The sequence below is a fragment of the Coregonus lavaretus genome, assembly GCF_964263955.1.
Source record: "Coregonus lavaretus genome assembly, chromosome: 34".
Classification (NCBI taxonomy): Eukaryota; Metazoa; Chordata; class Actinopteri; order Salmoniformes; family Salmonidae; genus Coregonus; species Coregonus lavaretus.
The window spans coordinates 15908693-15920555 of record NC_140021.1 but is presented as its reverse complement, the minus strand read 5'-3'; the positions used below and the strand labels follow the sequence as shown (position 1 = coordinate 15920555).

The 11863-nt window shown below is 41.5% G+C and overlaps 2 protein-coding genes across 2 annotated transcripts in view; both read right to left on the bottom strand.

Moving 5' to 3' along the window:
* Positions 1 to 7853, bottom strand: cd226 (CD226 molecule). The gene is made up of 6 exons (XM_084151977.1): positions 7763 to 7853; positions 6196 to 6570; positions 3756 to 4139; positions 2461 to 2566; positions 1234 to 1288; positions 1 to 1074 (listed from the first exon to the last, which is right to left on the bottom strand). The coding sequence occupies exons 1-6, from the start codon at positions 7827 to 7829 to the stop codon at positions 949 to 951; spliced, it is 1113 nt and encodes a 370-aa protein (XP_084008103.1). The 5' UTR covers positions 7830 to 7853; the 3' UTR covers positions 1 to 948.
* A 1413-nt stretch (positions 7854 to 9266) lies between these two features.
* Positions 9267 to 11863, bottom strand: part of rttn (rotatin) — a 63742-nt gene continuing 61145 nt past the window's right edge. Inside the window, exons 45-49 of the mRNA XM_084152018.1 lie at positions 11141 to 11337; positions 10467 to 10779; positions 9826 to 9929; positions 9669 to 9738; positions 9267 to 9549 (exon numbers count right to left, since the gene is read on the bottom strand). Coding sequence (XP_084008144.1) covers positions 9470 to 9549; positions 9669 to 9738; positions 9826 to 9929; positions 10467 to 10779; positions 11141 to 11337 — 764 coding nt within the window. The 3' untranslated portion in view covers positions 9267 to 9469. The remainder of the gene's footprint in view (positions 9550 to 9668; positions 9739 to 9825; positions 9930 to 10466; positions 10780 to 11140; positions 11338 to 11863) is intronic.

The window sequence follows — 11863 nt, the reverse complement described above, 5'->3', positions numbered from 1 at the left end:
ACAGTAGAGTAGGTTTTATTTAGTCCAAATGGGGTCATTAAAGTCACAGAGAAACACAGTATCAGCACCTATTGTACCGACGCAGACAAGTAGGCTTAATAAATGAACAAGACTAAAACCCTGTATTCCGAATGTAAATTGTCCATTATTCTTTCATTTTTTGCGTCCTCCTCTTCTTGCTGAGAGCCCAAGACATCTTTCATTCCCAAGACCTCCATTTTACTCTCAGCTGGGAATAGAATTGCATGTTTGTCCAACAGTGTCAGAATAATTTCTAATCACAGCATTCATCTAGATTCTACAGCTAGAAAGAGAAAAAATATTTGATCTATGGCTTAGATATAAAAAAAAATACAATAGTACAGTATGTTTCAATTGACTATCATCATTTTGTGAATTAACATTAGTGCAATTCCATGATAATATAACATTACAGCATTCCATAAGAACCTACAGGACCCAATCTGCATAACTACAACAGGAAAATACAGCATTCCCAGGGGATGGTACAGCATGATTGGTTTGTTCATTGCCACACAATTGAGTTAGGGACAACTAAGGATTTGAATGGGGCTGGGACGGTGATTAGAAAGCTTTGAATTACAGTTTGTTAGGGTAGTTATATTACTTCTGCATGTAAAGCCTTCAACAATATATTATACAAAATGTATTACATGTTGTTAGTGGCAAATGTATATCTAAACAAACCTTCAATGTTTCAAGGGATTACACAGAGATGCATAGATTGAGGGCAAACAAAGTGTAAATCAGACTGATACATAGTTTACCGGCCTACTTTGCAGTTATATGAATGATTATGGCCTACAGTCTTTGACCACTATAAGAGGTTGAATATCAAATCCATGAATGTTCAAATGGGGAGACTGTTGCTGTGCCACTGTTACAGCATGATAGAGGTCAGACGGGTCTGTAACACAGTACCGCTCCCTATCTCTTCCTTTTAGTGTGTGGACGTATGGTGTGTATGTTGGCATACACTGGGCTATCTCCTCTCTGATTGGTCCCATTCCTCATCCTGTCATACACAGGAACGTTCTCATAGTTGTTGCAGGACTACAAAGACATTAGACATTAGGAGCTATATTAAAATTATGTTAGAGAAGTGCCACATTAATGGAAAAGCACTTACTGATACATGGAAACAAGATATTGTGCTATTTTATTAGCATCCACATGATTAGGAAATGACAAGAGATAATGTTATATTTTTACCCGTCTCGCAGCTGGATGCAGTTTGATTCTGTACTCCTCTCTTCTCTTCTTCTTTCTGAAGAGATAGAGAGTCAGAGAGACAGACAGACATAGAGACAGAGAGAGTCAGAGAGACAGACAGACAGAGAGACAGAGAGAGTCAGAGAGACAGACAGACAGAGAGACAGAGAGAGTCAGAGAGACAGAGAAACAGAGAGACAGAGAGAGTCAGAGAGACAGAGAAACAGATAGAGGGTCAGAGAGACAGACAGACAGACAAACAGATAGAGGGTCAGAGAGACAGACAGACAGAGAAACAGATAGAGGGTCAGAGAGACAGACAGACAGAGAAACAGATAGAGGGTCAGAGAGACAGACAGACAGAGAAACAGATAGAGGGTCAGAGAGACAGACAGACAGAGAAACAGATAGAGGGTCAGAGAGACAGACAGACAGAGAGACAGAGAGAGTCAGAGAGACAGAGAAACAGATAGAGGGTCAGAGAGACAGACAGACAGAGATACAGATAGAGTCAGAGAGACAGACAGTCAGAGAGATGGGTAGGATAGCTGGTTATTTTAGTCTAGAAGCATACTACTGTATTTATGTGGAGGCGTTTTAATTCAAGGTAAGATTGAGGGACTGTGCATTTGTATGAGTGAACTCTGAGGAGCCAGGATGTATTAGTTAACCCCCCCCCCCCCACCCACACCCACACACACACACACACACACACACACACACACACTCCTAAAGGGCACACTCTACTGGAAGTACAGGACCTACACTCCTCGCTAAAAAAGCAAAATGAAAGTACACTCTCCGACTAAAACTCAGTGTGAGCGGTGGGCCGCCTTTCAGACATATGGTGCAGGAGAGGGATGGAGGGAGGGAAGGAAGGTTGGGGGAAATTGGAATTTCACAGCAACAAGTTTATTCTCTAACAAATGAGTACCTATCTCCAGTAGCCTATTTACCTCTAACTGGGATGACTAATGCATGGTCTGTGAGAGGTATTTACTAGTAAGAATATGTGGAACTTTTACATGTATCACATACAGATCACATCCAAATAAAGCTTGACAGTGTAAAGGGGCAATAGGTACAAAGGGGCCTTCTGCAAATAAAGTATGAATCTATGTGTCCACTGAATATTTTTTAAGTTTACCTAGGCTAAGACTAGAGTAAATATAACTGTAAATTGTCTCTGCATGATGAAAGAGTGTAGAAAGTCGACGCTTACTGTACCTTTGCCACACGACCAGTATTACAATGACAGAGAGCAGCAGTAGGAGTCCTGACACTCCCCCTCCAATGTAGATGTAGATTAGATACTCAGACAGGCTGAATTCAACTGAAATGGAGGGAGAAAAGAGAGAAGGAGGGAGGAAAGAGCACGTTAGATGGTTGTATGTTAACCTGTGTTTCCAAAATGGTAGGTCCTGACTGACTGGTGGGCCGTGTGTAATTCCTTTACCCGTTGTGTCTTAAAGACTGGGTAGAAACGTTATTTTTGTCAACTTGGTGTGTTACAAGATAACTCCAAACTCTTTAGGTCGGTCACGGTACAAAAAGGTTTGCTAAACACTTGTTTAAAACACCTCCCTCTCTCCCCAAACACACCACTCACCTACGAAATATGAGTAATTCCGTTTTGCACCTGTACCAAACCGCCAACAGCCTTCACCACATCCTGTGTCACTATGTGACTCACTGTGTGTATGAAGTCATTGTAAGCAGAGCTGCATGTGTATACACAGCCTAATTAATACCTTGTCTCTATGTTGCATCTTGATCTATACTAAACAAAAATATAAATGCAACATGCAACAATTTCAAAGATTTTACTGAGTTACAGTTCATTTGAGGAAATCAGTCAATTGAAATAAATTCATTAGGCCCTAATCTATGGATTTCACATGACTGGGAATACAGATATGCATCTGTTGGTCACAGATACTTATTTTTTTTTAAATGCTCCTCACAAATGGGCCTCAGGATCTTGTTGGGGAGTTGCAGCAATGAGACAAGATCAACATTGTGGAGAAAAAGGGTGTAAAGTACAACAACAACAAGAAAATGCAAATTTCAGAGTGGCCTTTTGTCCCCAGCACAAGGTGCACCTGTGTAATGATTATGGTATTTAATCAGCTTCTTGATATGCCACACCTGTCAGTTGGATGGATTATCTTGACAAAGTTTAAAATGCTTACTAACAGGGATATAAACAAATTTGTGCACAACATTTTAGAGAAATAATATTTTTGTACATATGGAAATGTTCAGGTACCTTTTATTTCAGCTCACAAAACATTGGACCAGCACTTTACATGTTGCATTTGTATTTTTGTTCAGTGTAGATCATCGTCATGGAAATATGAGGTTGCTTTCACAGGGGGACTGTTCTACCCAGGCTTTCAAGGTCTCAATGTTACTGTGCAACTAAATACATGTTTTCACTGTATTAGTAATTAAGTTCAATGTCTGAAATGACCTTGGCTGGTTACAATTAGTCTGATAATGTTTTAACTCTGACCTCTCACCTGGGCTAAGTACAGTCAGCAGCACAGTGGTGGTCTGTACCCCAGCGTCCGTATTGAAGAGGCATCTATACAACCCTCCGTCTTCCTCGCCCACGTTATTGAGCTGCAGACTGGTGTCCAGTCTATCTGAACAGTTCACTATCCCCCTGTGGGTGTAGTCTACTCTAAACAGACCTCCATTCTCCAGCCGACACACCGCCATGATGCCCACGCCACTGGCGCTACCATGGCCTAGCTTCTCGACAGTGACCTCATACACGGTCCCGTTGTGTTCGTGGTTGCAGCTCATAGTCAGGTTGTCGCTCCTCTCTGCGATGAGTTCAGTGTCCGCTTCGATCACCTCAGGCTCAGGTTCTCTGGTGTGGATGTCAGTTTCTCCTTCATCTGTGATCCAGTGAAATTACAAAACAAAGGCAGAAAATGCTGAGACAATACACTATACAGTATATACAAAAGTATGTGGACACCAATTCAAATTTGTGGATTTGGCTATTTCAGCCACACCAGTACAAATCAAATCAAATTTTATTTGTCACATGCGCCGAATACAACAGGTGTAGACCTTACAGTGAAATGCTTACTTACAAGCCCTTAACCAACAATGCAGTTTTAAGAAAGAATACCAAAATAAATCACTAAAAAATACAATATAAAATAATACGAAATAAAAGTAACACATAAATAATGAGCAGCAGTAAAAATAACAATAGCGAGGCTGTATACAGGGGGTACCGGTACCGAGTCAATGTGCGGGGGCACCGGTTAGTCGAGGTAATTGAGGTAATATGTACATGTAGGTAGAGTGGGGGGGGGGGGGGGGGGCAATGCAAATAGTCTGAGTAGCCATTTGATTAGATGTTCAGGAGTCTAATGGCTGACACCGCCTGGTATAGAGGTCCTGGATGGCAGGAAGCTTGGCCCCGGTGATGTACATTGCCTCGCAATGCTGCCATTTTTAGACTGCTGACAATGTAATTACCTTTTCAGTAATTAAAGTTGGAAATTCAAACAGTGCAGATAGTCAAATTAATTTTCGATACAACGGAATACTAACCAGCTACCGATGTTTTTATTTTTTTGAATATACAGCAGTCCTGCATTGGCTACCGGGACCTGCATGACATGAGCCATCCTCGCGCTCTCTCCCAGCTTGGATAGAAAGATAATAGTCTATCCCTGCTAAAAACACTAGTTTACTAGGAATTGTTTCATTATGCAGTGTACTATTGTATAGCTATATATACCGTCTTTAGCTGCGATTTAGGTGTTATTTATAAACTTTTTATAAAAATTACACATCAAATAGCCTAACAGTGAGGAAAAAAGTAGTTTGCTTGAGGATAAGTTCACCCACCTATTGTTGAACTCTGGCTAATAGCCTACACAAATGGGGTGCAATATTCAAGGTATATTAAATTAGTCCTAAATCAAATTTGAGACTCCCCTTGTCTCCTGTGTGCAAATGTTTTCACCACGGCCTGTAGGTCCAGGTTGCGGCCCGACTGTTTTCTATACTGAGTATTGCCAACCGACAGTCCTGAGACATTGTGCATTATATGTCCATTGAACTGCACACAATTTAAACTTAGTGTTAAATGATGCATGCTAAGATATACCAGAGATAAGGGGCTGTTGATTTCGCAACCACACAACTCAAACGCCGGTTCACCATTATGAACTTAAATCGCAAACAGTTATTATTATTTTTCATCTACCAATGTATTGGCTGTTCAGTGTCCAGACAACCTGTCACCAGAGCTTTATAAACAGTTACATTCTTTCCATAACGTATTGAGGCCGGCAATTAAGGAGAATTTTAGGCTCAATGAAAGATGTTGCAGAACTGCTGTGTTTGAAGCACTCTTCCCTTCTGCCCATGTTCCCTGATGTTGCTATGGCAATCAAGCCGTTTTTACCATCCCTGTAACTGCCGCTTCTGCGGAGAGATCGTTTTCTAAACTAAAACTCAAAGAACTAGGCCTACATAAGAAACAGGCTCTCGGTCTGATTTGAACACCTGAGTAAGCTCCACTCATTGCACCGGCGCCGTCGTAGCCTTGACCACGGCATTTGTTCGCCAATATCCCCCTTATACATTCAATCAGTTAATTTTGTAAAAAAAATTCCAAGAGCTGGGACACTTTTTCAGTCACATTCCTGAAGCCTAAGAAATAAACACTTAGTTTCCAAGTACATATGGGGAAAAAAAGGTTTATGAATGAATTACCATTTGGAAGGTTACTGTCAAAAGGATTTATTACATAAAACTAATAAATAGACATCGATGAGAGTCGCACGGGCATAGTAATAACATTCTGGGATTGATTAAAACAATCACGATTATGAGTCAAAGCATTTGGTACTAGCTAGTCAAACGCGATTATTTCAAGTGTAAACAGCATATTCTAAATGAAAATATACAAGAAGTCCTAGACTGTACCTGCTTCACTACCTGCATCACCCTCCTCTAGAGTCACTGTGTCCTCCACCTCCACCCTTATGTCTCTAGCCCAGGATCCTTTAGGAAAGGTTTGAACAGAGCAGTGGTAGAGCCCTGCATCCTCCTGGGTGACCATACTGATGGTGATACTGCCGTCCATGGGTGTGGTCTTCAGGAATTGGATCCTGGTCTGGTAGGACTGGGAGATGGACACTCCGTACTCAGGGTGGTACACGGCTACAGGGGCCTTCTCAAACCGGATCAGTTTGGTCCAGGAGACCATGCTGAGGTTCCCTTCCCATGGACACACACACCCTAGAACCATCCCCTCCTCCAGCTTCACCGTGGTAACACCATTTCTCTGCTGCACAGAAACTGGACATGGCAGAGTGCATGTTTTCATACGTGTACAGTGTTACATTATCTAATTTTACCTGGTCAGTTCATCAGGAATATGAGTCATTCCAAGAAAATAATTCTGACCTAAGGTTATCTCCAGTTAATTTTTTTTTTTGGTAATCAGATTATTTGGGTCCTGTGTAGCTCAGTTGCTAGAGCATGTCACTTGCAACGCCAGGGTTTAGGGTTGTGGGTTCGTTTCCCACGGCGGGCCAGTATGAAAAATGTATGCACTCACTAACTATAAGTTGCTCTGGATAAGAGCGTCTGCTAAATGACTATAATGTAAAAATAATTAATCACTGGAATTGACATGGAAATGCTGCATAGAGCAGAATGAAAAGCATGTAAGAAGAACCCTCATCACGTAGTCAGCTGCTCAAGATGAAGCAGACATCACATACATTTCCCTCTTTTGAGTCTCTCCCCTGGTTATCACTAATTAGGATAATATTAGCCCACACAAATCAACAGAAATGGCAATAGCTGATGATCAAACAGGTCAGTCTTCAATCAGACCTCGATCTAGACAAAAAAAATCCCTTGGAGAGATAGCTAGTCTGACAGGTTTGTCCCATTAAGGTAAGAGTATGAAAAATGTATGCACTCACTAACTGTAAGTGGCTCTGGATAAGAACGTCTGCTAAATGACTAAAATGTAACGGTAATAAGGGAGCGTTGCCCACTGGCCGTCTAAAGACTAACTCATTAACATGGACTCTGTCCTGGGTGTGTAAGAGTAAAGGGACGTTTGAGAAGCTGATGAGATGGTTGGTGTTACTGTAGTCTCCTAATTAAGAGTTGAAGAGAGAATGTCTGAACGCAGTCTGATTGTTATGGAGACGTGCATAGAGATTAAGGGCAATGAGAAGTCAAACAGAATCAGCCTTTGTAGTTTTAATCCTAACAGCTCATGGTATGCAATCTTCAAGCAACTAAATAAATACTAAAACCCATTGGGGTGAATATTTCAGTAATAATGTTTCATGTTGAGACTTAGCAGTAAACTTAAATTTTTACCAAATGCAAGACAACAAATAGCCTACCAAGCTAAACCAACAACTTTCAAGTACTCTGCTTTATAATCCATAATGTACAAGTATACAAAACATGTATATTTATATATCAACATTACTCATTAAAATAACAAAAAGTGCCATAACCATACCTTTGAGACTGGAGAGAAAGATGAGGAGTACCATGAAGTACCAGTGGTCCTTTTGTACAGCCTCCATCTTGGCCCTCTGAGGCAGAATGAAAGCTGCATTGATGAGATGAGTGGAGAGCAGAGGCAACAGGGCTGCACTTCCTACTAGCTGTCTCTCGCTCTACAGAAAAATACTTTGTCCCAAATGGCACCCTATTCCCATGGGGGGGGGGGGGGGGACACTCCATGCTAACCCATTGTTAGCTCATTCTACATTGAGGGACACTTTATATGCAGGGTTAGTGGTGGGTGGAAAGCTTAGTCCTGCTAGCTTATGCTATTAGGCTACTACAGAGAGGTGATGTGTGTTGCAGTGATTTATTGTAAACTACTGACTAGTAATTATAAAGATCTATTTAGCTACTGGGAATTATTGTGTGAAGCACTACTTTCTGTGTGTAGTACTGCAGTAGCTCTGGCTAGCTGTGTGTTTGACTGAAAGGTGGTATTGGTGTTTACAAGACCAGAGGTGATATTTCCTGTTTCCAGCCACAGTTCCACCATTGTTGCGCTCTCTGAAAATGACAGCCTTTCCTACACAGGCCTCATATAGAGGAAATGGTATCATTGTACTTATTCAAGGCTACAGTACATTCGGAAAGTATTCAGACCCCTTCTCCACATTTTGTTACATTACAGCCTTATTCTAAAATGGATGAAATATCAATCTACACACAATACCCCATAATGACAAAGCAAAAATAGGTAATTAGACATTTTTATAAGTAATCAGACCCTTTGCTATGAGACTCGAAATTGAGCTCCGGTGCATCCTGTTTCCATTGATCATCCTTGAGATGTTTCTACAATTTGATTGGAGTCCCCCTTTGGTAAATTCAATTGATTGGACATGATTAGGAAAGGCACACACCTGTCTATATAAAGTCCCACAGTTGACAGTGCATGACAGAGCAAAAACCAAGGCAGCATCATGCTGTGGGGATGTTTTTCAGTGGCAGGGACTGGGAGACTAGTCAGGATCGAGGGAAAGATGAACGGAGCAAAATACAGAGAGATCCATCCAACCTGACAGCGCTTGAGAGGATCTGCAGAGAAGAATGGGAGAAACTCCCCAAATACAGGTGTGCCAAGTGTGTAGCGTTATACCCAAGAAGACTCGAGGCTTCAACAAAGTACTGAGTATAGGGTCTGAATACTTATGTAAATGTGATATCAGTATTTTATTTTTAATACAATTTGCAAAAAATGTATAAAAACATGATTTTGCTTTGTCATTATGCGGTATTGTGTGTAGATTGATGGAAAAAACGATTTAATCCATTTTAGAATAAGGCTGTAACATAACAAAATGTGGAAAAAGTCAAGGGGTCTGAATACTTTCCAAATGCACTGTATATGTTGGAGTTGTCTTATAGGTTCAGGGAAGGTATCAGGTTCAGAATATGTCATTCTGAATCATGATAGTATCTTGTGTTGTAAAACATAAAAGTGAGCCAGACTTTTTCATCCATCATTATTTACTTTAATGTATGATTCAATCCCCAAAATATGTACAAAACATACAAAAACATCACACAAATCATAGAAAAGATGTAGGGACATTAAAAAAAGACATCTACCGTATCGAGTTTGCACTCATATATTCACTTCAAATATAAATAAGGTTTCAGGGTGTCTACATTCTGTTAGATGGCATCAATATGTCAGTCAGGTATTCAGCAGCTGAGTTAAGTTCTCAAGGCACTTCAACAGGTAGGTGTTCATGGTGTCAGGCTTTTTCTCTGCATCTGACAATAAAAGATAGGCACACACATAAGAATTGAGGCAATAGAGCACAATAACAACAGGACTGTGACACTAACATTTTCAGCACATTCAGAGTCTGGACTAAAGGTGGAAAGCATACCTTTCTTAGCAGCTTTATAGGCTTCATCCACCCTGAGTCTGACAGAGGGACACTTCAAAGTGGTCTTGGCCTTAGATGAGGAATCACAACGGCAGGTTAGAGACAGCTGTACTTCATATAATGAGCTCTTATGATTCTAAAAAGGATGTTTGTGTACCTTCTGGTAGTTGTGGAGCAGGGCCCATAGGGCCGAGGCTCCTATAGAGCGGACCTCAGTCTCTTTACACTCCAGACAGGACACCAGCACCCTCATGGCCTTATCTGGACAAATATATATTTTTTCTATTAGTATATTTGGGTTTGTTCTGTTGTTTCTGGAGGATTCAATTGAAATTGAGACATATAATAATGTTGGACATAAAGTATTATTCATTTCCCATTCATAAAATGACACATCATTAGAAAAGATTAGCAGGTTTGACAGGGTGTGATGTTGTAACAAAGACTACTTCTGTTCACACATGCCGATATCGTTTCCTTTTCAGTTCAGCACAGTGTTTAGGCCAAAGTATCAAAAGAGAGGATGTAACAGCTTTCATTTCATATCAAACACCCACCTTTTACATTCACACATGCATACAGGAAGCCAAAGCTTTCCACTGGAAACTACAAATATGAATTCAAAGAAGCCCCCCTAAGATGTCATCGGATTACATTTTGTGTAAACCTTAAACGTGATGCAAGGGTAGGAATAGTGCAATTTAAAACACAGAAACCATTTCTCAACATCTCTCCCTGTCTCTCTCACTCTCTCTCTGATAAAAACATCCATGAGTATACCCTGAGTTCCATCCCTACCGTGGGCCAGTACTTTGGGTTTGTTGGTGGAGCTGAAACAGACATTGTGGAGGATGAGGAGGGCGTTGTCCGCCATGGTGATGGGCCTGCTCCCATTGCCATGGTGACGGTGGCGTTGGGGCTGCGTAGCGGCCAGGTCAGCGAGGAGGTCCAGGGCTCCTGTCAGCCTCAGGACACTCAGCTGGCCGTCCTCCCCGAAGGAGACACTCAGGAGTAGCCTCAGCCACAAGCCCACCAGCCCCCCGGCACCGGGACCCGTCTTACTGCCTGGCTTAGGGACAGGCAGGGACAGGAACGGCTGCAGGAAGTTACTCTGGAGGGAGAGAGAGAAATGAGATTCAGCCAGGTTTTGATTGAAACTGAGAAAGACACGTGAAATCGAGAGGAGCTTTGTTAAAGCTTAAAAAGATTTTGAAAACAAGTGACTCAACTTGCAGTATTTACAGTGAAGACACTTTTTAAACCAGTAGTCACATTGACACCATCTCCAATCACATTACCTTCTGCAGGGCCAGGTTTGGTGATAATGTGGTTAGGGTAATGTAGTAATGTAATAGTGGTAATAATGTAGTACATTACCTTCCGCAGGACTCCCTTACAGTCCTTGTTGGTGGCCAGGTTTGGTGATAATGTGGTAAGGGTAATGTAATAGGGGTAATAATGTAGTACATTACCTTCTGCAGGACTCCTTTACAGTCCTTGTTGATTGCCAGGTTGGCCAGCAGGGAGAAGGCCAGCTGCTGGACAGGGCTGTTGTCGGGGGCAATCCCAGAGGCCAGCTTCATGACGCAGTGCATCAGGGAGCCACCTGGAGGCCCTCGGGGGCCAGAGGCCAAACCAGGGGCCACACCACAACACAGAGAGCTACAGGCTGGGGAGAGAGAAGAGGAAGGGAAGGAGAGAGGAGAAAAGTAACAAAGCAAGAAAAGTAAGAGTACTGTTGACACTGACAGACAGGTGTAGAGGCAGGATATGATAGGTGAGTAGAGGTTGTGATGTTAAGCCTGATAGATCCTGTAGTATTTGTTCTGTATTAACAAGGTGTGTTGGTCAGAGTAGAGTCTCACGAGGAGTAGGGCTGGTTGCCTGACGATGGGTTATAGGGGTTGTATAGGCCTATATCTACAGCCTAGTTGGAGTATCCAGATCGAGGAAAATGCATGTATTTTTGACAAAATAATAACATTTCACATAAATTGTGTAGCATTCACAACTTTAAATCTTCATCAGGCTTCGCTAAACTGAGTACATTGCGTATAAAATCGTTTGAGTCTGTGAAACCTTGTATTGTTTATCTACAGCCTAGTCTGAAAGTGAAAAATACATGTTTTTAGAACAGACTAATAATTTATACTGAACAAAAATATAAATCAACATGTAAAGTGTTGATCCCATGT

Coding starts and splice junctions, on each gene's coding strand:
- cd226 (XM_084151977.1), bottom strand. CDS start 7,829: ATGGAGGCTGTACAAAAGGACCACTGGTACTTCATGGTACTCCTCATC. Junction 6,571..7,762: donor CTTTCTCTCCAGTCTCAAAG/GTATGGTTATGG, acceptor TGCCATGTCCAG/TTTCTGTGCAGCAGAGAAAT. Junction 1,289..2,460: donor ATACTGGTCGTGTGGCAAAG/GTACAGTAAGCG, acceptor CTATCTCTTCAG/AAAGAAGAAGAGAAGAGAGG.